General features: G+C 50.8%; 1 protein-coding gene across 12 annotated transcripts in view; it reads left to right on the top strand.

The window, feature by feature from the left end:
- PTPRS (protein tyrosine phosphatase receptor type S) overlaps positions 1–24,496 on the top strand; it is a 253,032-nt gene that overhangs the window by 98,915 nt on the left and 129,621 nt on the right. For all 12 annotated transcript variants that reach the window (XM_065578681.1, XM_065578674.1, XM_065578677.1 and 9 more), the window contains one exon: positions 14,039–14,206. In XM_065578681.1, the coding sequence (XP_065434753.1) occupies positions 14,119–14,206 (88 nt within the window). In that variant the 5' untranslated portion in view covers positions 14,039–14,118. The remainder of the gene's footprint in view (positions 1–14,038; positions 14,207–24,496) is intronic.

The raw sequence follows: 24,496 nt of genomic DNA, 5'->3' as shown, positions 1-24,496 counted from the left end.
GTCACCTTTAGCACTTGTAGTATAGAGGCCTTTCCCTTTCAGACGATTGCAGATCCCTGCCCTTCAGTGCTTGATGGGGACAAGAAAGTAACATTTCCCTGCAGATGCTGGGGGGAGAATAAAAGGATTTCCTGCAATATGGCGGCTTGCGCATGTCCTAAGGAGAGAGTTGCCGTTGGACCTGTTCCTGTTTGGCCGGGTGCCTCCGAAGATGGACAAATGATGAGTCAATGCTCCTCTCTCTAGCTGAGCAGGGGAAGGGGTCTGCGCAGGCACTCGAGGTCTGAAAAGCTTCCTGTAATGTGTCTCATTTACTACCAAGTCTCCTTTTTATGAGACCGTGCTCTTCCTGCCCTGGTGAAAACAGAGGAGAAAAGTAATGGTCTCCCCTCTGTCCTGGCTTGTTTCACTGTGCACCCAACCTATTAAACTGCAGAGCAAATACTGTTAACTTTTAATTCCTTGTGTACTTGTGTGTATTATGCTCTGTCTGTATGTGTATCTACACAGTCTTGCAAATTCACCATGAAAATGTAGCCGCCCAGGCACAAGATCTGCTTGCTTGCCGTTTACCATGATGGCTGACTGGTGGTGACAGAAATGAACTTAGTTGCTCCTTCAAAAAAAATAAAATAAAATCACTTGCCTTCGGCAGGTAGAGTTTTGCAAAGCTGATGTAGTCATGTTTGCCCCAGTGCCCTCAGAGTTTTCTATCTTAAAATGGTGCTCTCGGGGAAGTATTAAAGATCTCAGGGCTTTATACATATTTTGTGCACCCCTCTGATGTTGCTCTAGTGTGGATGCATGGGTTGCTTTGCTTAACAATGAAATGCAGCTACCCCTGGGGTGGGACACGGCAGCTGTTTTAACAGTGTATACCAACGCTGTCATAGTGAAGAAAACCATATGTAATACAACTGAAAGGGCAAAGTGAGTTTAGGCTGTCAGGCGGCAGTTACCTGCATTGGAATATGGCTAGGATGTGGAGGTTAACATCCTTAACCCTACTTAATAGGTAGGTAAACTCTCAGTTTTGCATCTTGCCTGGACGCTGAAATGTTCAACAGAAAGGTGAGGCGAGGCGTGCCCCGTCACTTCTTGCATTACTTAGAATTTCTTTCATTATGTGCATTACCGCAGTGCCTGGAAGCCCCGGCTAAAATCAGGGCCCCAGTATGATAGGCGCTGCACGTACACATAGGACAGACTGTATGGTACCTGGAGCAGAGACTATCTAAATAGGTAAGTCAGGTTGGAGGGAGGAGAGATGAAGTGATTTGCTTGAGTCTCACAGAAAGTCAGAGGCAGGGCTGGGAAGAGAATTCTGGTCTCCCAGCTGCCAGTCCAGTGCCCTATGTACTAGACCGCACGGCCTGAGCCCTGCTTAGCTTTTACATTCAGAATGGATCACAAGGGGGGTGAGGGTGGGAGGGTGTGTGTGAGAGATGTTTTCTCTCTTCGTTTAATCTCCCCCCGGCCAGTGGTCTGAGACATGGGATTCCTGCCAGGGCAAGAGAGGGATTTGTCCATCCTTGGAGAGGCTCGGAACCAAATCCTCTTTATGGAATTAAACCCCGTGGCAGAAGCTGCGTGCACTGCCTGGAAGGAGCGTGGCGCGTAGAGAAGAAATTGAGGGGGCCGAAGGAGGAGAGGGCAGGGGCTGGCACATGCTGAGGGCAGGGGAGAGGGTAATGGGTGTAATTCCCAAATCAGCCCGCAGCCTGGAGGGGTCTGATTGCATGTGAAGCCCATGTATCACGAAGGGTGAAGCCAAGGCAGAGGATTGAGGGGTGGGGGGTGCAGCTTCTGCTCAGAGAACTGGCAAAAGCACTTTGTGTCCACGTCAGGACAGGGCTGGGGGAGGTGCTGGGAGGCTGATGGCTGCAGGTGCCTGACTGACACAGGCAAGGGATGTGGGTGCCAGGGTGGCTGGGTGGGTCTCTGATAGGCAAGGCCGGGTGGGATAAAAGTGATGCAGGGGAATTATCACCCTGAAGGGGGGCGGGCGGGGGACTCTCAAATGGGCTGGCGCGGAGCTCTGCCCAGTTTGATGAAACTCCATGCAGGAGCAGCGCTGACTTCTGCCCTGCTGAGCTCCGTTGTTTGTTGGTCACCGGTTGGCAACGCACATGGTGATGGGCAAGGCCTAAGTGCGAAGCCCAGAGAGCCTGCAATGTGGGACGCAGACCTGGAAAGACAAGACACTCTCACCCTTTCCACCCCAGCCCGGCCCCCTCTTACTCCTCAACCTTTTGCTGTGGGTTCCGCAGAGACCGCAGGCCTTGATGTGGGATTTGACTGGTGTGGAGTGAGGGAGAGCTCTGTTTGGGCTACTCCCCCCCCCCCCCCCCCCTCCTTGCAGTGACTGTAGTTGTCAGGGTTCCCATCCCACTCCATCCACATGGAAACCAAGCTGTTTGTGGAGATGTATTTGGTGCTGTTGATTTCAGCACCTAGGCCTTGGGTTTCCTGTGGCTGGATTTGATCACTCCATCCCTACCAGCATCATTGCCCCTCACTGGGGCAGGAAGGAAGGAGAGAGAAAGTCAGCTGCTTGGGACCCCCAGAGTATAAGCATAGAGCCAAATTCTGCTCTCTTTCCCCAGTGTCACTCCAGAGAAACTCCATTGTAGTTTGTGGGGTAGCTCAGAGCAGGATCTTGTCTGTAGAGTTTGCAGAAGTTCTCCATGCTGGTGTTTTTTTGCACCGTGGCTTGCTGGGCCTGCGGCTTCGTCTAGGCTAGGATGAAAGGTGTGATGTTAACACACGTGTGATAACCTCCCATGTTTTGAATCCTAGTGTAGACAAGGCCAGAGATCCTTTTATGGATCCCCTCTCCTCTGTGTTCACACTTCTTGGGGGCATTCCCTTTCCTTCCCGCACTCGATATCCCCTTTGTTCAGTTTAATCAGGGCCAGCAGCTTTTGCTTAGATCTCCTCCTGGAAATACAGGAGTATTCCCTTTTCCCCCACCCTTCGGCCGCTCCGGTGTGGCCAACAAGCAAGCAGACGTCTCTCTCTGTTGATGGAGCTCTATTCACCGGAACACGGTTTCCAGTTAAGAGCTCCAAGGAGCCCTAGCTCAAATGAAGATAATGAAGGGAGGCCATCGAGCGGCCATCGTGTGTAATGAGAAGGCCATTTGAGCGAGAGGGGCTAGTGACATCTTAAACCAGTGCAGAGCCCTGAGCTGGAATTGGGAAAGCACCCGAATGCCCCTAATTAACTCCGTTGTTTGCTTTTTACTTGTTTTGCATGGATGTAGGGCAGGTGAGAGAGGCTCCCTTGGCAGGCCTGGAGACGTCATCTGTGGTACAGCCCACGTAGCAGCACGAGCTGCCCAACTCTGCCTGCCAGCCTGTCACAGCCCCACCTTGGAGTTAAGGATCTCTAGGGAATGAGGGGAGAGTTGGTCTCTGGGTACTCAGCGCTTGGCCCGTCTGCTGGGGCTGCCAGCAGAGCCAGTGGTGCTGGCTTGGGTGATATGGACGCTTTGACCAAGACTTTCCAGTCATTGCTAGTGATTTTTGGGCCCCCCCACTTGAGGTGCCTTAAAGGGGCCCGATTTTCAGGGGGCAGGAGCTCAGCACTTCCTGAAAATCAGCCACCTTTAAGGCCTCTCAAATGGAGCACCCCAAAATCACTAGTCACCCTGGAAAGGTCACCAGAAAGTGGGGCGAGGCCCATTTCCTGTCGGCCGCCGAACAGCCTGAGCTAGATTCGAACCGATGACCTGGGCTCTCAGCGTGGGCTCTCAGCTAGGAGCTCGCAAACACGTGCCGGAGGAGCACAACTACTGCTGCTCTTCCTGTGTTGCTAAGTGGGAGGGGAATCCCAGCTAGGTCCTGGCTAGATGGAAGGGGAGTTCTGGGGGAAAGTGTCCTAACATGGAAGAGGTTGACAGCCACCAACCTAGAGGACTTGGGTACTGTAGTAAGCATCTACTTATTATACAGTAGTGTCTAGAAGATAGCCAGTAAAGGAATAAGGGGCCTCTGACCAGACCCCTAAGCCATCCAGCCTACCCTCCAACCCAGCGTGTTCTTCGCTGAAGTCCTAAGATAGCACAGTAATATGTGAACAGTATTGAAGGTTGGCCTGCCAGCAGTCACAAATCATTAGGTCTTCATGGCTCATCTGTCCATCAGAAAATATTTTATGTAAGAGCTTATTTTGATTTGTGCTTCAAACAGGCACATGAAGCATATGCAGTCTCTTTCTAGAGAGCCGGCGTAACACTGCTCCCTTGCTTTAGGTTTCATTTGAGGGGGCTGTCGCGAGAAGTGCTTTCCTTTTACAGGGCTCTGGGAGTCAGGAAGGTTATTGCCAATCTTTCTCCTCTGGGGCACTTGATACCAAGAGTTTGTGGCTCTGCCGATCGTTGTGGCTAAATTCTCTGAGGTAAAAAGGGCCTGGCGAGGAGGGAGAGTGTGGTGTTCTTCGCACCAGAGGATCCAGTCTGAACTCTGGGGAACTCCTAAAGAGTGACCGAAGGACATCGCCCATAGCAGCCTTCTCCCTGTAATTTAGTATTATGGACTGGGATTATTTAGTCTGCAGAAGAGAAGAATGAGGGGGGATTTGATAGCTGGTTTCAGCTACCTGAAAGGGGGTTCCAAAGAGGATGGATCTAGACTGTTCTCAGTGTTACCAGATGACAGAACAAGAAGCAATGGTCTCAAGTTGCAGTGCGAGAGGTTTAGGTTGGATATTAGGAAAAACTTTTTCACTAGGAGGGTGGTGAAGCACTGGAATGGGTTCCCTAGGGAGGTGGTGGAATCTCCTTCCTTGAGGTTTTTAAGGCCCGGCTTGACAAAGCCCTGGCTGGGATGATTTAGTTGGGAATTGGTCCTACTTTGAGCAGGGGGTTGGACTAGATGACCTCCTGAGGGCCCTTCCAACCCTGAGATTCTATGATTCTATGACTGCAGTGCTGGTGAACTTGGTCACTAGCAATTTCTAGACTCGCGTGAGGGATGCTGCATACGTGCAATTACCATGGACAGGTGCATTTACTGTGGATTAAAAATAGATCTGTATCTGTGTTTAGATTTGTGCTGCACCTGTTGCATGCTTTAGCCTGTTCCACGCATGCTTTGGGCAGAAGAAACAGATTTTGTTTTAAAGAATTTGTTCATTGTCCTCAGTTGTTTGAGTGCATCACGTACACAGTGCCTTGCACGAGCCTGGGCTCCCACAGGACCCACTGCCATAATAGTGGGATCGGGACAGGAGGGGGATTAAAAACAATCCCATGCAGGGCTCTCACGTAAACCAATCCCAGCCCCCAAACGGTTTGCGAGTATTAATTTGGTATCTGCTATCCACATAGTACTTGGTGAAATCGCCTGGTGCAGCGTGCATGCTCCGTAACTGGATGAAGGTAGCATCCCTCCACTAGTTTCAATTGTGATTATGCATTCTTCTGTGAACATGCGCGTTTATACGCACACCAGCGTATTTACACAAGTATGCAGAATGGTGGTGTTTCTGCACAGTGACTAAGGGACGTGGGGGAATGGCTGCTGTTGTATCTGGCTATATTCTCGGGGAAGCTCGCATGTACCCGGTTTGTTGGTTTTTTTGCAGTATTCCCCCAGTTCTGTCTGGTCGTTTCTCCTTTGGGGGTTTTGGATGATGCGCTGTGCTGATGACACTGTGAGGTAATGATGATGGATGATTATTTACATAGCGCCATGGGTATGTGCATGGCAGGCTTCAAGAGAAGACATGGGCTGTGCCCCACGGAGCGCCCAGGCTCTGTCAGACGGCTAGATTGAGGATTTAATCATGCACAGCTTTAAAAAAACAACAACAACAAAACAAAAAAAAACCCCAGAACCGGAAAAAGAAATGTGAAGTATTAACCTGGAGCCAAAGCAAATGTTATCCCTGATGCTGTCAGCTGCTCGGTGCTGGTCTGGAGTGATCTGCTGGTAAATGCTGAGGGATGGTGTGTGAGAGAGACAGAAGGAGGGGTGGGGAAGGAAGGGAGGGGGGTTCTGGGCCTGATTCTCCGTTACCCAGTATCCGGCACCTTGTGCAATTACACCAGTGCAAAATATGCTACTTGTGCTTTCCAGCCACTTCGCACTGGTGTAAATGACCACCCAGGGTGCAGGGCAGTGGAGAATCAGGGCCTTTGTATTCTAGACAAAAGGCTGCAACTCCCGCCCTTTCCATTATAGACAGAGCTGGGCTCTCCCTGGAGAATGGGATTCTGGGGGCGCTCATTGTTCAGAGGCTGCCTAATGGGGCTGCTGGAGAGCCCCTCCCAAAGCCCCTCTTTCAGGAGTGGGAAGTGGTGGTGGTGGTGGGGGGGGGGGCTTGTCTTTAAAGCCTTTGCTTTGTTCAGTCACTGATGCTTGGCCCCTTTTTCCAGGATCCCAGAAGAGAGATCTGCAGTTGTACTACGGGCATGATTTCAGGGTGTTTGTTCTCAGTGTCTGTGACTGTTAAAACAACGAGGAGTCCTTGCGGCACCTTAGAGACTAACAAATGTATTTGGGCATAAGCTTTCGTGGCCTAGGACCCACCTCCTCAGATGTTGTAACATGTGGGGTCACTCGGTACGTCTCCACTGCAGCTGGGAGCGAGCCCCCCAGCCCAGGTAGACAGACTTGCATCAGGGGATCAAGGTAGCAGGCTAAGAGTGGCAGTGTGGCGATCCCGGCTCTCAAGCCTAGGGAATTGGGTGGGCTCTGAGCTTTGTCCCAAGCCGGAGCGTCCACACCACGAGCCTGTCTACCCAGACTGGGAGTCTTGCTCCCAGCCGCAACGCTGACCTCCCCTCTGGGACCTCCCTGCCTTTGTGCGTGCCGCGAGCTAGAAGCCAGCGGGTGCTGCTGGTGTCCGTGTGTTTTAAAGGGCATGAGCGGCCCAGCCCAGTGAGTTGAACCCGTTCCTGCCCTTTGCTGTGGGCTCCTGATCCCTTGAATCTGCGAGTCCCCTTTGGCCACAGCTGCCATTTCGTCTGCCCCCGTCCATGCTATGCTGCACCCGCTAAACACTTATTGGACACAACAAATTCATCACTGCTTGTCAGAGCTGTCGCTGTTGGAAAAAGGGGGTGGGGAAGTCATTTCTCCTGGTGATTTAAACACAATTCAGATCTTTCCTGCCTGCCCCCCACATCCCTATGGTTCAACCCTTTGTATGCCAGAATGCCCTGATGAAGCTGTCTGAGAACACTCTGCCTCTCCCCCAAAATGGATGCAACCACTCCCCACTCCTTTCGAGCCTGTCACTCACAGCTGGGTTTACCAAGTGCATGAACAGGTCTGGGGTGTGTGTCAGAGAGAGAGAGAGAGAGAGATCCAAGGTTGTCGCTCTGTGACTCAGTTTCCCAATGGAGGGTAATGACGCTCGGGTTCTTTTTTGTAATTCTTTTTTCTTTTGCGATCTAGGCATGAGATGCACCTGTATTAGAGGCTAGCACAAGGCAGTATAGCCCAGTAGATGGGGACTGGACCGAGACTCAGGAGACCCGGATTCTAATCCTGTCTGTGCCACTGGCTGCCTGGGTGACCTTGGGCAACTCATTTCCCCTTGCTGTGCCTCTGTTTCCCCATTTGTAAAATGGGTATAACGATGTTAATTTGCTTCGTAAATCCCTTTGAGATCTAAAGATGAAAAGCGCTAGTTAAGAGCTAGATATGATCATTTATCATCTAATAAGGGTCTTGACTGGATGACCCAGGGCTATATCCACTATGACAGAGGGGCTGAAACCTGTATCCTATGTTCTCAAAAGGGGCTAGTGATTTTGAGTGCCTCAATTTCTTGAGTGCCTTTAAAAAGGCCTAATTTTCAGATAACCTGCCAGATGAAAATCAGGGCCCCTACCCTTACTCAGTCCAGTGTCTCAAGTTGGGCACTCCAAACAATTGGTTACTTTTGAAAATGTAGGCTGGTTAGTGCTTTTTGGTAGCACACAAGTCTTTGGCACTTCCCCTTTATTAAAATGTGTGCGATAACCCTCTGTCATTGAGGAACCTAGGTCCCAGCTGGGGTCGTGCTGCTGGTCACACGGAGAAGGAAGCTATGCACATCTGCGCTGGGTTTGGAACGCTGGCAAGCAAAAAGTTTCCGCATCATGAAACCGACCTGGAAAGCAGAACCGTCTCCTGGTACCCAGAATGGGCCAGTTAGCTTGATTCAACCAGAGCAGGGAGTTTTGGGAACACCCCTATTGTAAGGAGGGGAATGGGGTGTGTAATTTAATGCTGTCAGTGCATGGTAGGAGGAGTGGGTGTCTCCGGTGCTTTTGCTCATTCTTTAAAAAAAGGAAAAAAGTCAATGTAGCGAGGACAATAAATGCTGCATGGAGAACCCTGGAGTTACAGAATTGCAAGCTGGCCTCGAACATGGTGCTGGAGTCTCCTTGGCGGGCCCTGCCTATAGGAACACCGGGAGAAGTCACCCTACTGAGATCCATTCGGTCCCAAGCCTCTGCCAGAACTGTCAGTCGGGCTGATTGCGGGGTGGTTCCTTGAGTTCCGAGTGGGCAGCTGTCCACATCACACAAACCTCTCACTCAGGTCTCTATTAATGTGGTTGGCTGGGCAGATCAACAAGAGCTGACTCATAACGAAGCAGCAAGCTAAAGGTGCATGCTTGTTTGTTTAGATGTCAGATCTCTTTTTTTGGAGAGGAGATGGCAGGCTGGTTGGTGATTGATTGTGCTTTAAAAGGTTTTTTAAAAAAAAAAACACACCACCACACTCATTGGGGCAGGAAATGAGATGACCCATTGACCTTTATTAATGTGCAGTACAAACTGAACTGGCAACTCAGAGAATGCATTAGCGCGTGGAGAAGAGTTCTCAGAATGCAGCCTCTTCTCTGTAAGGTTCTTGTGGTAATAGACGGACGTGGCTTGATGAGGTGCGGGGGACTCGTCCCACTGCACTCTCTGGGAAGATGAGATGCAAAAGCGAATCACGGATGATGAGAGCTGGGTGAAAGTTTCTTAAACGATTTTACATGGGAAAATGATCATTTTTTTTTCATGTTTCACCAACCCCCTACCCCACAAACTAATCCAAATTTTAAATTTAAAACATCATCAACATGGTTATTGAATTTTTGGGTTTGATTTTTAAAATGTCAGCAATTCCCCCCCCCCCCAGAAACCATTAAAAAAGGGGCTCTTTTCAGATCCTTCAAAATGAAAACCACTTTGAATTTTTTCCCACCAAATTAGGTGTGTGGGGAGGGGGTTGTGGTGTTTTTTTTTGCATTTCAGGGAGAAATGGAGAAGAGAGGCTGTATCTTGTGTGGCAACTAGGGTGACCAGACAGCAAGTGTGAAAAATCGGGATGGGGGTAGGGGGTAATAGGAGCCCATATAAGAAAAAGACCTAAAAATCGGGACTGTCCCTATAAAATCAGGACATCTGGTCACCCTAGTGGCAACTTTTCACCTGTTAAGTGGCTTAACCAGAGATCCAGATCCTAGGCCCGTAGTCCTACCCTTCCTGGGTTCAGGACCATGGCTGTTTAAACACAGTTGTTCCTAGCATGGTTGGAGAGAGGTTCCCTCATGAAGTAGCATAGATTTTCGTTCTCTCTGGGAATCACACTGGCTGAGATGTTCTCTGGATAAACCCCCACTCTGGCTGGGGGGCTTAATGGAGTTAGGTGTCCAGCTCCCATTAAGATGGGAATCAAATATTCAAAAGGACCTAAGCGATCTAGCCGGAGACCCCTGACTTTCAATGAAACTTAAGCTCCTAAATCACATAGGTGCTTTTGAAAATTTTACCCTGGGTGCCTAGCTCCTGTAGACCTCTGAATAGTCCCCTGTCGCTCTCGGTGAGAGAAGCCGGGCTTGCAGCAAAGCACTCCACGTTTGATTATTCTATAGAAGCTGACCATGTGCATGGCTCCGTACGAGCCACCGAAGAGCTTGCAGTCGGAGAATGGGAGAGGATCTGACGCGCTAGGAAGCCCCACAACTTAAAGCCGCTTTTTGACTGTAAGAATTCGTCTCATTTCTGAAACATGGCTAGATCTAGCCCAGTCCTGACCCTCAGCTCTTCACTTAGCTGCATCCTCTAATAAGGACTGAGGCCCGTAGGCCCTGTCTACGCCGCAGAAGATCCTGTGTCGGGGAGCCCGCTAAGACTTTTCAGGGCAGTAGAACAGCACGAGAACAGTCACCGTTGTGCCTATTTGTACAGTGCCAATAGCTTGCTGGGGCTTTGGGGCAGGTGTCTCCTCATCATGCCTGTCTGTAAAGAGCTTACGGTCTAGGCAGACCATGTACAGACACAGGAAGGGAGACAAGAGGTGATGAAATCCGTGTGATTTGCGCATACAAGGTAATTCACACCTGCACTCAACCATGCTGGAGGATGGGAGAGGCCGTCCGTCCTGTAGCCGGGTCCCCCAGCGGTGTGCATTCTGCATCGTATATAGGAATGCTGCTGTGAATCCAAATAACACAGATGATTATTATAAGGGTCAGCCGGTCTTCATGCTTCAGGATGTCAGCTATCACCTGCTAGAGGCCAGGAAGAAATTTCCTTCCAGGAAACTAAATACGCTTGGGGAGCTTATGCCTTTCTCCAAGGATCCAACAGGCAGACTAGGTGAACCAGTGGTCTATTCTGGGGAGACAGTCGTGGGGTAGGTAAGAGAATTAGTGGCTAAGGGGACTTGGGGAGGGATAGCTCAGTGGTTTGAGCATTGGCCTGCTAAACCCAGGGTTGTGAGTTCAATCCTTGAGGGGGCCACTTAAGGATCTGGGGCAAAATCGGTACTTGGTCCTGCTAGTGAAGGCAGGGAGCTGGACTCGATGACCTTTCAAGATCCCTTCCAGTTCTAGGAGATAGGATATCTCCATTAATTTAATTTTATTTCTGGTGGATGCATCTAGTGATTCCATCCATACCCAGTGCCTTCATTGCCACCTTCCAAATGATACTAAGACAATGAAGGAACCTCCTCTCTTCTCCTTCCCTCCCTGCCTTCTCCCCCGTCGCTCCCTCATTTTACGCAGCAGAGTCAGGTGGGAGCCCGTCTTGCCATCCCCGTAATCCCGAGGCCAGCGAGTCCAGGGGGAGACAGCCAGGTGATGTACCTGCTCTGAAGGATGAGTTGGTGGATTGAGGTTGACGTGTCCTAATATCTCTGCCAGCCCTTTCAGTCTCCATCAAGGGCTTTGGGAAGCACATTAGCACCGGAGCAGAAGTGTCACCCGCTGGCATCTCTCTTTCTCTCGGCCGGAAGCCGTTGCAGTCGCCCCTTTCACCAGACCTTTTCTATCCCAACCATTTATGTGGCGTAAAAGCCCTCGTGGAACGAGGAGGGAGTGGTGGTGTCAGTTTAGATCCGGCGGAATGTTCCACCTGACTTGTCCACGTTAATTGGTGCTTTTTGGGGGGTGACGAGGGGGGTATCATCGCCTCTTTCCTGCTCGCAGAGCTCGGAGCCAAAGAAGGTCGCTGGTGACACATTTAGAAAAAAGTAGAGTCACAAAGAATCATTTAACAGTGTTTTTTTGGGACCACAAGGGGATTTCATTTAGATAAATAGGTGCTGACCTCCTCGGTGCTTCGGGTGCAGGCCGAACAAGCCCTGGTTTGAAATGTTAAGTGCCTAAAAACATAGTGAGGAGGATTTCCTCCCACCGATGGGAATCAGAAGCCACTCGTTTGCGGGTTTCAGGAAAATCATCCCAGCTCTAACCAACTTGATTCAGTTTTCTTTGTGCTGCGTTTATAACCCAGTCCTCCTTTAATTAACAGTTGCCATCACGACGATTCCTGATGCCCTCGGACCCTGCCTTCCTCTGTTAAAATAAAAAAACAACACCCCATTGTTCTTAGTCGCAGCGCTGCTGTGAAAACGGCACGCTAAGTCTCCTGGGAGCCTCCGCGTGCTGTTCTAACGGTGTCTTGAACAAGCGTTTCAGGAGCGCCCGGCTTGCAGAGCCCTGCTTTCCTGTGCCACCTGCACATGTTTTTAAATAGCCGGCCATGAGATGTTAAAGAGCTATCCTCGCATCCCGCATGCATCAGGCAGCTTAGAGTCTGTGAAGTACAAGTCCAAAGCTGCTGGTTGGGAGGCTGCTGCTTAGGGATGAAAAATATTACAAGCTGTAATATTTACGGGACTTTCTTATTTAGCCTGGTTCTTTCCCCGTAGTGCTACAAAGAGGGTGTCTTGATGAGTTGTTAGGACAGGGAAAGATCAAGACACTCATTTAGATTGCATCGCCGGGTGGCTTCATGCTCCAATACGTATCAGAGGGTCTAGGCCCCCTCTCTGCCCCCTTAGCCCCTTCTAATAAAATGTGTCCTATGCTGCTTTTTCCAAAAGGCAGCAAACCCCGATTTTTATATTTAATGTAAGTAACGTACAGCGGGTAAGAACCTACCTAGATCTAAGGGAATCCCCCACAGACGGAGAATCCTTCCCCGTTATTCTAGTGTCTCGTGTCTGTTTATCGTCGGATCGTTGTGGTATCTCTGTCCACGTCGATGGCATGAGGTGGGCTTGTGCTCTGCGTCCTATCTCCCTTTTCAACCCTTCTGGGGCAAAGTCTGCCGTTCATGCTGGCAAAAATGTTCAGAGCGATTGAGACGGGGGCCAGAGTCACTACTGAGAATACGACCCTTGGGTGCTACTCAGGCAGCTCAAAGGGACGGGGATCTGTCCCCCCAGAACTCCCTGCTGCTTTAAAGCTGGAGGAGGTGACTCCTGCACCGACTGCCTCCCAGGTCCACTGGAGGGTGGAGAGGCGGGACGGTGGTGCAGAGCTGCACTACACCAGGCCTCCACTGGCTTGGCCCGTCTACCTCCTGCCTGGGCACTCAGGAATCAGAATGATGGAGCCATAGCTGGCTCCTTGGCGCCCCCTTCTGTCCTGCCCCAAGCAGGCTCAACCACAGGCCCTAAATCTTTTTGGTGTCGTGTTCTTTTGGGGCCCGGCTGCTAAATAACTAAAACTGTTTGTGCTTCAGCAAGGATTCGTTCCCGCCCCCGGGCTTCCAGCTCCCCGTTCAGTCCTGCAGTAATAAAAAATCATTTAGTGCTTCTATCGCACTCGTCTTGATCAAAGCACGTTATAAACATGACTCCTCCCAAACCCTGTGAGCTGGGAAAGGATGACTATTGATAGAGGGGAAACTGAGGCACGGAGCAGGGCGAGCCCCTTGCCCCAAGCACACAGAGGGTAGCTGGTGTCGGGGCTGGGATTAGAACTCACGGGAGGTGGGCGGAGTCCCCGAGTTTAAGGCCAGAAGGGACCATCCGCTCACCTAGTGTGACCTGACAGTCACAGACTGTTCAGCATCACCAAGCCCGACAATGGGAATTAGACCAAAGTATTACAGCCCTCAGGAGTAAACTATTGGCGGCACTGAAGCCGCACCAGTGACTCTGTGGCACCTCCGCTTGTGCACATCCGGGCGATTGCTTTGCTGTCCCCAGAGCTTGGCTGAGCGGGGAGCAAAGCCCTCCCCCAGACACAGATCTCTTCAGGGGGCACAAGGGAAACATTCCCCCGCCCATCCCTAGCTCATCTTTTCTCTTTTTTTCCCCCCCTTCCCCTGGTTTTTCCATTCGCTGCAGCGTGTGGAAAATCTCTCTTTCAGAGGGTCTCTGCGCCCATCAGGTCAGATCACTTCACGCCTCGTCACCCAGCCAGCAAGGCCATTCCGGGGAAGGGGGAGGGATTGGGGAGGGAGCGCGTGGTGGTGAGGGTTAAACTGCTGAGGTCTCCTGCCCATTCTTCTCTTCCCTGGCGTGATCCCTTTTGAGGGTGCAAGCAGCTCGCCGTTATCTGCCAAAGCCTTAAACCTGGGGCAGGCCAGCCTGATGCCGTGACCGGACCTGCGCTTTGCTAATTCATGATGGAGTCAGCTCCAGGGCCATTTTAGTCACTCACCCTCTGATGTTTCCATGTGGGACTGTTGTCTTCCTGTGTACAGCTGCCCCCTGCTCCGATGTGCTTTCAGTTCCCCCTTCAATAACAGCCGCCCCCCACGCTCTCGTCTAATTGTCTGCCGGTTCCTTTTGTGTCTCTGCAGGTGCTGACGTCCCTTTGGAGGTTCTGTGAGTTTCGCTGAACTGGGGCCTTCCTGGCTGGCGTGGGAGGTCGTTGCCAAGAATGAGGATCCTTTGCAGCCCGGGAATGTCTTCGCTGGTCCCTCTCATGAAACTCCTCTCCTTGCTTCTGATTGGCTGCGTGTCTGAAAGTAAGTGACCGCCCCCCCCCCCCCCCCCCATCCCCTTGGCTTCTTGGCTCTTACCCGGCATCTCCACCACTCGCGTCCCTTTGCAGCTCAGTGCTCTGAGAAGGGACAGGCCCGATGGAGCGTCTCTTTTTAAAGGGCCAGTTAGCACATTCCTTCCCCAACCCATTAATAAACGCACAGTGTGAATTTGGTGCAGGTGAAGAGTTTGGTGCCTTGAAGGCCTCTGCTTATCTCCAGCCCAGGCATCTCAAGCTTCCCATGTGCTCCTCAGCTGTTGTTCCCAACCCTGCCTTCAAGGGATCTTGTATGGAGAGGAGGGAGAAGCGGCACGGTCTCTGTTGCCCGTTTCAGTCTCTGCAGAGGCTGCCAGATTGGCCTGGGTATTTTACTGATGTCACCCCTTGCTTGCTGGGAATGGGACAGAGACCTGGCAAACTCATTTCACGTGGTCCTGTCCCGTTCTCCCCTTCCCCCAAGCATCTGTCGGACGCTAACGATCCTTGGCCCGCTGCTCACCAGGGTTGGATTCAAACCAGCAGCTGAAGCACGAGTTTTCTGTTCTCCATCTCATGAGCCAACCAGTCCTAGTTTAACACTGTTTTTATCTTCTCTGCCGTGCAAGTATTGCTGTAAAAACCTCAGCGACTTGCACGTAATGTTCCTTCGGCACGAAGGCCGATTGCTCGGGGATCAGCAGAATAGACTTTTCCCAACTGATTGAATTATGACTTTTTCTTCTCCCCCAGTAAAGCTTCTCAAAGCTGGCAAAAGAGCCGTTCTGGTCAGCACAGCCCTCGACAGCTTTGCATGTAATTACTTCGTTATCAGGGTTTATTAAGAGGAGGTGTTCGTTGGGGATTAAATGGGGAAGGAGACCCTTTGTCGCTTTTTTGTTTGATAGCGTTCTGTCTTCTCTACAGAAGATGGGGCAGGTGTTTGCCATTCCCTAGCATAGCACTCATTTTTGTACAAGTTCCGTTTAGCCCCTTTGTGTGGGGGAGGATTGTACATGTATGGGAAGATATGGTACTTCCTCATTTACTAAGAGAGGGAAGGGAATTGATCTCCGAGAGGTTCAGAGCTGGGTCATTCCCTGGTATGGGATCTCAGCGATTTTAATGTATAGTTTTGCATACATGCATGTGTATTGTTCTAATGGTGGCAGTGTGGCCTAGTGGTTCAAACAGGAGGCTGAGAACGTGGAGTCCTGGGTTCTGTTGTTGCCACCGACTCATGTTGTGACCCTGTTGTGAAGCGTGCACAAAAACCCTGTGTATGGTCATGCACAAGTGTTTGCATTTGTAAGCGTCTTTGCCTGCACACAGCCCTGACTTGTGTGTGTGTTGTGGGTTCTGAGCAGCTAGGAAAATCAGGCCCCATAATTATTATTTTTTTTAAGATGTGTGCGCCTGAACTGAGTGCTCACAACCCCTACTGATGCCTGTTGGCGCTTTGGGGGCCCAGCACTTCTGAAAAGCAGACCCATAAGCCTTAACCTCCTTGCAGTCTTGATTTTCCCTGTCTGTATCATGGGAGGGGGATTGTGTACCGAGCTCCGGTGGGGTGGGGCTTAGTTATGGGACATTTGCGACGTGGTTTGAGATCCCCCAAGGCTGCTACACAACTGCCCCGTATCTTTGCTGTGTTTGAGAAAAACCAGGCTGTGCTTTAGGAAGTGCAGCTGTTTGGGAAAGACAGATTGTGGCTGAAGGCACCTGTTGCATGGCCCAAGCTGTGCCGGTGACTGGCATCACTAAACACCTTGTTGCTGGCTGCCAGGAAGCTGCCTGGCTTTTCTTCACGGTAACTCTGCAGTGTCCTCAGGCCCCAGACAGTAAAAGCTGTGTGTGTGCGGGTGGCTCCCTCAGGTCCTTGACAATAAAGCTCTGTGTGTGTGTGTATGTGTTATATCTTGCTTTCTCTGGATTTATTCGCTCGCTGTGTCCAGCTTTACCTCCCGGCCCTTCCCACATCTCCAGTACAAGACCTAAAAAGACCCAGGCTGTTTTGCCTTGACCTGCAGGCTGCTGTCTGTCATGGGCAGATGAGTGAGTGGGAGATGATTATTGGGTTCCTCCCACTCTGTCCAGCCGGCTCCTATCCTGTGCTGGGGGTAGGTGGGCAGGGTTCTCCCTCGACTCAGGTTGCTAAGGGGATGGGGAGCAGAATTTCTCTTCCTCCATATCCTGAAGAATTGTGTCCCCTCGGCAGAAGGGCGTGGGAATGTCACGGTTTCTCTTCCTCTGTATTTCAGGGTAGCTTGTGGTCTGACAGGCAGGTGTGTTTTGTGTGTGTGTGTGTCTGTCTGTCTGGGAGAGAATCCCTGCCAGACAGTCTATTCCTAAGGGTCTGATGCTGTTGGAGACTTCGTTGGGCTGTACCTATGAATAAACGAACAGTGATAATGAGTTGGTTTGGGCACGGGTGCACCTCAGTCCCTCCTGTTCTTCGCCTGCGGCACATGCTAGTCGAGTCTCCTGTGGGCTGGAATACTGGGCTTTGATTTTGGTTGCTGGGTTTAGGGTTTGGGTGGTGCTGGTGGCCTGTGATGTGGAGATCGGACTAGATCCAGTGGGCCCTTAAGGCCTTAACATCTATAACACCCCCCACCCCCACCCCACACGCATGCATTCCAAGAGCGCTAATTTGGAAGAGATGGCTGGGGGCCACCTGGGATGCCCCAGCCTCCACCCACCCGGTCTGTAGCGCTGGAGCCAGTCTGTGCCACTCGCCGGGGAGGTATCTCAACAGCAAACAGCTTTGCCTGTCACAACCGTTGAGGCAGCGTGAGGAGCTGCCACTCGGTTCTGACAATGTCGTCTCCGGTTGTATGGCCTTGGGCTCTCGCGCGTAATCCCTTGGCCGGCTTCCATTTGGCTGGTGCTCACCACAGCACTGACCTGTTTTCCTGTCCTCATTCCCCACGGGACACCACGGGCTTTGCAGCCACCAAGGCGGTGTCGGCCAGGGGGTGGTATCGCCACTTGCCTGTTAGGAGTTAGATGACAAACGCCTTGCTCCTGAGCGGTGGCTTCTTCCCAGCTCCAGAGGGAAAGGGTGGGCTTGTAGTGAAAGCACAGAGCTGAGAGCCAAGACTCCTGCGCTCTACTCCCACCTTAGTCGTCTTTCTATGCGACACTGGGCAAACCACTGCCTCTTCTGTGCCTCAGTTTACCCCCTATAAAAGGGCTCTTCAAACACTTCCCCTGTTTCGCAGGTGTGCTGGCAGATTTAAATCATTGACGGAGACTATTGAAGAGAATGCGGCATGGAAAGGACAGCCGTGGTATTAAAAAAAAATCATACTTTATTTTTAACCTACAGCTTTTACTAGACGCCTTTAAGACCAATATAAGTGAAAGGGGATAAAGAAGTAAATTTTCTGTTTGGTTGTTTTTTTCCTTTGTGTGTGGACACTTTCAGTCTTTCCCCTGTATAGTTGGGGGCAGGCACAGAATTCAAAATGGTTAACTCTGGTTGTGTGTTTTTTGTTTTAAAGTTCCTTAATTGGGAAGTACTATCGTTTATTCAACCAACCCTCGGCAATAATAATGCTTAACATAAGAACGGCCATACTGGGTCAGACCAGTGGTCCATCTAGCCCAGTATCCTGTCTGCCTACAGTGGCCAGGGCGAGATGCTTCAAAAGCAATGAACAGAACAGGGCAATCATCAAGTTCCCCATCCCCTGTTGTCCAGTCCCAGCTTCTGGCAGTCAGAGGTTTGGGGACACCCAGAGCAGGGTGCATCCTGTTATGCATCCAAAGAAGTGGGCTGTAGTCCACGAAAACTTATGCTCTAATAAATTTGTTAGTCTCTAAGGTGCCACAAGTACTCCTGTTCTTCTTTTTCCAGAGCAGGGGATTGCATCTCTACCCATCCTGGCTAATAGCCATTCATGGACCGATCCTCAATGAAATTCTCATTCTTTTTTTAATCTAGTTATAGTTTTGGCCTTCACAACATCCCCCGGCAATGAGTTCCACAGGTTGACTGACTGTTGTGTGAAGAAGTACTTCCTTTTGGTTGTTTTAAACCTGCTGCCTAATGCTTGTACTATAGTAGTACCTTCCCAGAGATCCCATTGTGCTAGGTACTGTACATATGTCCACACACACACCGTGAGAGACAGTCCCTGCTCCAAAGACCTTACAATCTAACTCAACCAGGGAAATTGGCACAGAGCCAGGAAATGACTTGCCCAAGATCAGTGGGCCACCAGATTTCTTGATTCCCAGTACAGACCTTGCTGCCTCTGCAGCTAGAACCTTGGAGCCTCTTACTTGCGCATGTGAATATACCGAATAAGGTTTGTCTCGGGATGAAACACTAAAGAAGCCACTGGATCTTTCCTGGCCCCTTCTCTATGACGTACAAATCCATTTGGTGCAGGAGTGTGCGATAGGCCATATAGATTTGGCCTCCTATCCCCATCTCTGATCTGAAGGAGCTATATGCATTTTTAAGTGCTCCTCAATCACAGATAAAGCCACTTACCGTGTAGAAATGTTTTATTCTTATGAGCAAAATTAGCATGTTTGCTCTTAAAGTGCATTTCGCTCATTGATTAAACCTTTGCGTTTTACAGTAGAACCTTGCTAATTGGTACTTCATTCAGCCCCACACAAAAAGCTGGTAGCCTCCGTCTCCCACCCTAGCAAAGATTTAATAGCAGGTGTTGTAGTGAGCATTACTTATGACTGTTTCCTCCTTGTTACAAATCATGTTCTAGAACGATTCCTAGCATGCTCCCAGGTATTACTGCAAATAATTACAGCTCAATTGGAATCGACCAAACAAAAGGATAAAGCCCATTTTATGATGCATTACCTGGGCGTCTTTCCTTCAGTTGTGCTTGCTCTGTCCTTGAGTTGCAGAATGCCGTAACTCTCAATGGGCTCACAGTTCTCCTGCATTTTTAAACTGCGCTGCTGCCCTGATATAACGCTGTTGTGGAGACTGGCTGTAGGCGGCAGCATGGCTGGCTTGCTGTTTAAGGAGGGGACTGTGGTTGGGTATGTGCCCCATACCAGCATGAAAAGAGTTAACTAGAGCTGGAGGGCTCCGTGGAGGTACCTAGCCACATCTGGTGAGTGCCCCAGCTCCCGCTTAGTGATGAATCCCAGCTGAGGGTTACTATGAAGAAAGGAAGTCTGTAGTGGGTTGTGGCAGGGCTGGAGTCAGGGACTCTGCAGTCAGTCTCTGGGATCAGAGAGTGGAAAGAGCCCCAGAGGGCAGAAGGGTATTGAAGTTTGTACGTATATGCGGGAATTGATTGGGAGATTCTAGAGGAGAGCCCTACGAATCTCAGACCCGCCCGAAGGCTAACCTTAGAGAGGCCCAAGAAAGGCTGGGTAGGAAGAGAAGTCCAAGTGAAGCAGCAGCAAGGAGATGAACTGAACAGGTCTTGGTTGCTGGTTATAGGATCCCTGGGCCAGAACTTGGTGTAGGGGGAGAACCTGGCTTCCCCTGCCAGCCACTGGCCAGGTGGCACGAGTCCAGAAAGGGGACGAGGATGGCAGAGAGCCTTGAGGGGAGGGGTGGTAGGGTGACCAGACAGCAAGTGTGAAAAAATGGGATGGGGGTAGGGGGGTAATAGGAGCCTATATAAGAAAAAGACCCCAAAATTTGGATTATCCCTATAAAATCAGGACATCTGGTCACTTTAGAGGGGTGAGAACAGTGGGGCCTGGAGTTGGGGCTGAAGACTTTACTGGACTGTTAATTGGTGGGACTTTGATACACCGGAAAGGGGGAGACTTTAAAGGGACCCGTCTGGAAGGCCAAGTCACAAGAAGAGAGAGAGGCCGCTGCAGGGCCGGAGCAGCTGTTGGCAAGAGTGCTAGGCAATGAACAAGCTGCTATGCCAATCCCAGCCCTTAGGGGCACATCTGTGATAAGGACACTCTTTTACAGAGAGTACGTCTTGCACACCTAGGAGTCTAGTCTAGATACATCTAGTACGTCTACATGGGAAGCAGGATGCTGTGGCAGTGAGTCTCAGAGTCTGGGTCTATAGCATCGGGCTCGCAGGGACTCATGCTGCGGTGCTAAAAACACCTGTGTCGTTATTTGGGCTCGGGTTGGAGCTCCCCTCCCCCTGAGTCATCAGAGCCCACGGTCCAGCCCGAGCCCAAACCCAAACCTCTACACAGCTGTTATCTGTGCCGTAGCAGAGCCTGGGCTCTGAGACTCAGCGCTGTGGGACCCTGCCTGCGGTGACGGCGTACCCTAGGAGATGATGTGGTGGTGGGCGGGTGGGGAATATGCCTGTCTGGATCAGTGTTCCAGCTAGACTCTGTACACACCGTGTTAGTGTAACCCACTGGTCAGTGTGTGCCCGTATATCTCCTTCTGGGGCCAGTCCACAGAGGATGCGAACCGGTTACGGTTGCAACTCCAGAACCTGGCTCTTTAGCTTAAGCTGTAGCCGCTCGTGTTTTTAGCTCTGGAGGGCTTTGGTTCAATCCATGGGGTTGGCCAAGATGGCAGCTGTAGTGAAACCAGGAAGGAGGTGATGCTCTCCATCTCGGGCCTCTATGGACCGTTTCAGATGGCCCCCGCTGTACGTGGATCTTTCTCAGGGAGCAGAGGATGTGTTGGGAGACGGCTGCCTTCTCTTCAAATAGGCGCACCCTGGGAACAACTCGTGATGCCGCACGGACGCTGTGATGTAATGAGTATTTTTGTCGGGTTCAAAAGGGCTCCTGGCCGCATTTGCGTCCTGCGAGCGTAAGGTACTGCATGGGGGATCCTCCTGCAGAAATCGAGACGCTGAACTGGAGAACCATGGTGCCTGTGTAGGGAGCAGCAGATCTTGCAAGAGGGAGCATGCTTGGATTGCTAACTGGTGGAGTGTCTGTCTGCAGCCGCTCCTCACACCCTCTGCCAGCAGCGTCTCAAGTGGATTGAGAGAGGAAGAGGGAGCCATGACCGCACCGACCAAGGCCGTGGACCTGTGTGGGAGGGAGTGCGGCTTACCCAAGCCAAGGAGAGGAGGGGAGCTCCCATCTGCTTCTAGCACAGCGAAGCAGGGAGCTGTGCTGCCCTCACACATCTCCTTACTTTACCGGCTGCCGTGCTCCCCCATAGGTGGGAGACACTTTGCTCACCCTTCTGAGCCCCCCCCTCTCTGTCGTGTCTCTCAGCTGCTCTCCAGTCTGCCCTTGCCAAGGGCTGTGGACCAGACACCTTCCCACTCAAGGATGCCGAATTAAGCCTGTGTGTCACCTTGCTTAAGTGCCTGATTAAATTAAACCTTATCTGCATGGATCAAGTGATGTCACTTTGTTTTTTCTATTTATTTATTTATTTATTTATTTATTTAAATCAAATAGAAAATGCCAACTTTTCAATCCGAACAAGAGAAGAAATAATTCATCTTTGGAAAGCCTCCGCAGCAGGGAAAGAGTGTCACCTGCACCCAGGCAGCTGCAGCCACCTGCCAGACTAATGCGTGTTGGGATTGCCACAGCCAGGGGGTGCTAGACACCCTCTTTTGGGTTTCTGCAGGAGCGAGGCGTCCATCGTTGGAACAACTGGCCTCCTACCAAAGGTTCTTGCTTTTGGGTGTAGTTGGATCACCAGGAATAATCCCGCTCTCCAGTATGGGATTGACAACCGGGAGAAAATGGTGGCTGGAGGGGGGGTGGAGGCATGTGAGAGTTAGGAACCCTGGGTTTTTCTTGCACTCCGAAATCATTTGGGTGCCTCGGAAAAAGCCCACTCAGCAGACGAGATGGTCCCGTGCTGCTGCTTTCTCCTTTCATCCAGAAGGCTCCTGAGGGGCTTTACAAACTAGATTGTTGACTCTGCAGACATATACGTAGGAATTTATTTATCTGCCATTGAAATTACAGCCACTTCTGAGCTGAAGCCCAGCGATCATGCTCAGAAGAATCACTTACCTCATTGAAACTACCAGGGGAATATTTTATTTATTTTAAGTGCATCCGGCCAGTGATCTAGACACAGGCATGATAAAAACATCGGCAAATCCTACCGAACTCCTCCCGTCCTAATAGTCTATTTGAAGTTTAACATAAATCAAACCTTTTAGCCCTTTTTTTAGGCACGAAGAATGGAATGATTTAAATTGCAGCTTGACCAGGACCCTGGCAGGAATATATGGAAAAAGTGCAGTGGATTTTTGTAATGACCAACTGCTCCGCTTGTTCTTAAAACGGCACCTCCTAGTCCGGTTCTGGGGCATTATGTACAGCACAGACTCGGGGGAAGTGGGTGGGATGCCCCCTACTTAGTCATCAACACCACTCCCAGCAGCACAGCGCCCCCTAGTGCTGCGTTGGAATCCATACTGACTCAGAGGAAATCACCCTCGACTCCACCACTGAATCACTTGTACCATTTACTGCCTCACCCTAGGTTTTCCTACTGGTTCCCCATGCAAAGGCTGACCCAGCCTTATGAAACTTGACTCTGGAGACCATGTCCTCTAAAGCAGCTGTTTGGCTGGATAAGTGCCAGTATCTCAGGATTAGAATTTTAGATGGACTGTAGGGTACTGAACCCTTAAAAACTTACATGCCCTGATTTCCTTAACTTGCCTCTCGTGACTTGCTGAGAAGACTCCAGCCTCTGTCTCCCAGAGCCAAGGATCTGGTCTGAAAGTTGCTCTTTATAAAGACACAGATTGCTTCTGGCATCTCCACTTCCAGGGGGGAGGGATAGCTCAGTGGTTTGAGCATTGGCCTGTTAAACCCAGGGTTGTGAGTTCAATCCTTGAGGGGGCCACTTAGGGATCTGGGGCAAAATCAGTACTTGGTCCTGCTAGTGAAGGCAGGGGGCTGGACTCGATGACCTTTCAAGGTCCCTTCCAGTTCTAGGAGATAGGATGTCTCCATTACTTCTGGCTTTGGAGTGATGTGGCCCAGAATCGCCTGATGCTAGCCATGCACTTTATCTCATGGCTGTTACCTGGCTGGAGCAGGATGGCTCCTTCTCACTACTTTGGGGGATTGTTCCAGTTGGGGTTTGGAGTCTAAGACAGTGCCTGTGTGAGAAATGCTCCACTCCTCCCCTCGGGGGAACATCTGCCGTTGGCTGGCTTGGACGTTTGGAGACAGTGGCGCTAGGGCCAAGTCATGTCTATGGAGCTGCCTTCCTACGTCCTGTACCAAGGCCCTGAAAAGGAGGGAGGTTGAATGTACAAGCTCTAAGTCTGGGTCGACCGATGGGTCATTCTGAAATGATGTGCATGTTACTTACTGCCTCTGTTGCAGCCTTCATGCAACACATTATGTAAGTGCATGTGGGTGTCTAGACCCCCGTCTTTGCCATATGCACGTGACAAAACTGGGGCTCTTCCCCCATGTCATGTTATCCCATTCACCCGTAAGTCATTAGTTTCCCTTTACGCCTTGCTTTTGGTGGGCCTTTCTCCCAGCAAGATCCTGCATGTGTTGGCTGGAGTTGTGAGAATCCATTTTCCTTCTGGCTAAATAGGCCCTCCTTGGGGTCCAACCCAATGTGGGCGGGAGGAGTCACTGCCAAGTATCTGCAAGAACATCTCAGCCCCTTGCTGGCTGGGAGAGCACAAGAGTCAGATCCTAGAAGCGGAAGCCAGGCATCACGCAGGGCCACCGGACCAGCCCTGATTTGGTATCTTTTGTCCTGCCAAAGGAGCATGAAACGCATTCCCTGATGCATCTGCCCAGACCAGAGCACTCTGCACTTCTGATTTCCTGTCTTACCAGCCATTTCTATTCACTGTACCCGCTGGGCAAGACCCTTACCCTGCACTCTAATCAGTGCATCCCTTGGTAACAGTGTCCCAGTTCCCGCCTTGGAGGAAGCCATCCTATCTTCTTTGCATGGACCACTGCCTTGGAACTTTTTAGATTGTTCACATCTGGAAACAGGCACAGATTTAAAAAAAACCAACAACAACCCACAGCAAAGTCCATCATCTGACTGTCTGATGTGCTGGCTCCAAATTCTGAGCCGCGCGATAGCATTGTTAAACTTAGTGCTTAATTCGTGCCAGGGCTGAGCCGCAGCACCTCTAGGCTTGGCAGTTCATAGGCCTGGCACCTGTGGGCTTGCCACGGCAGTTAATGAAGTAAAAAAAAAAAATTGCTGGAGCCCCGGCAGCGCTTTCATGACAAATGTAAGTGCTGGTTAAACTCTCCCAGCATGTAATGAAGTGGGAGCGGCACTCTTCGCCTCTACCAGGTGGAGGTGCTGCAGGGAATGGTGGAATAATCCCCATGGGAGGCTATGTGGGCTGATGGATAGGACACTGGGGTGGGAGTGAGGAGCTCTGCCGCT

Source organism: Chrysemys picta, chromosome 25 (genome assembly GCF_011386835.1).
Source record: "Chrysemys picta bellii isolate R12L10 chromosome 25, ASM1138683v2, whole genome shotgun sequence".
Classification (NCBI taxonomy): domain Eukaryota; kingdom Metazoa; phylum Chordata; order Testudines; family Emydidae; genus Chrysemys; species Chrysemys picta.
Note: the sequence above shows the minus strand (reverse complement) of the source record. Positions and strands in the feature narration are given on the sequence as shown.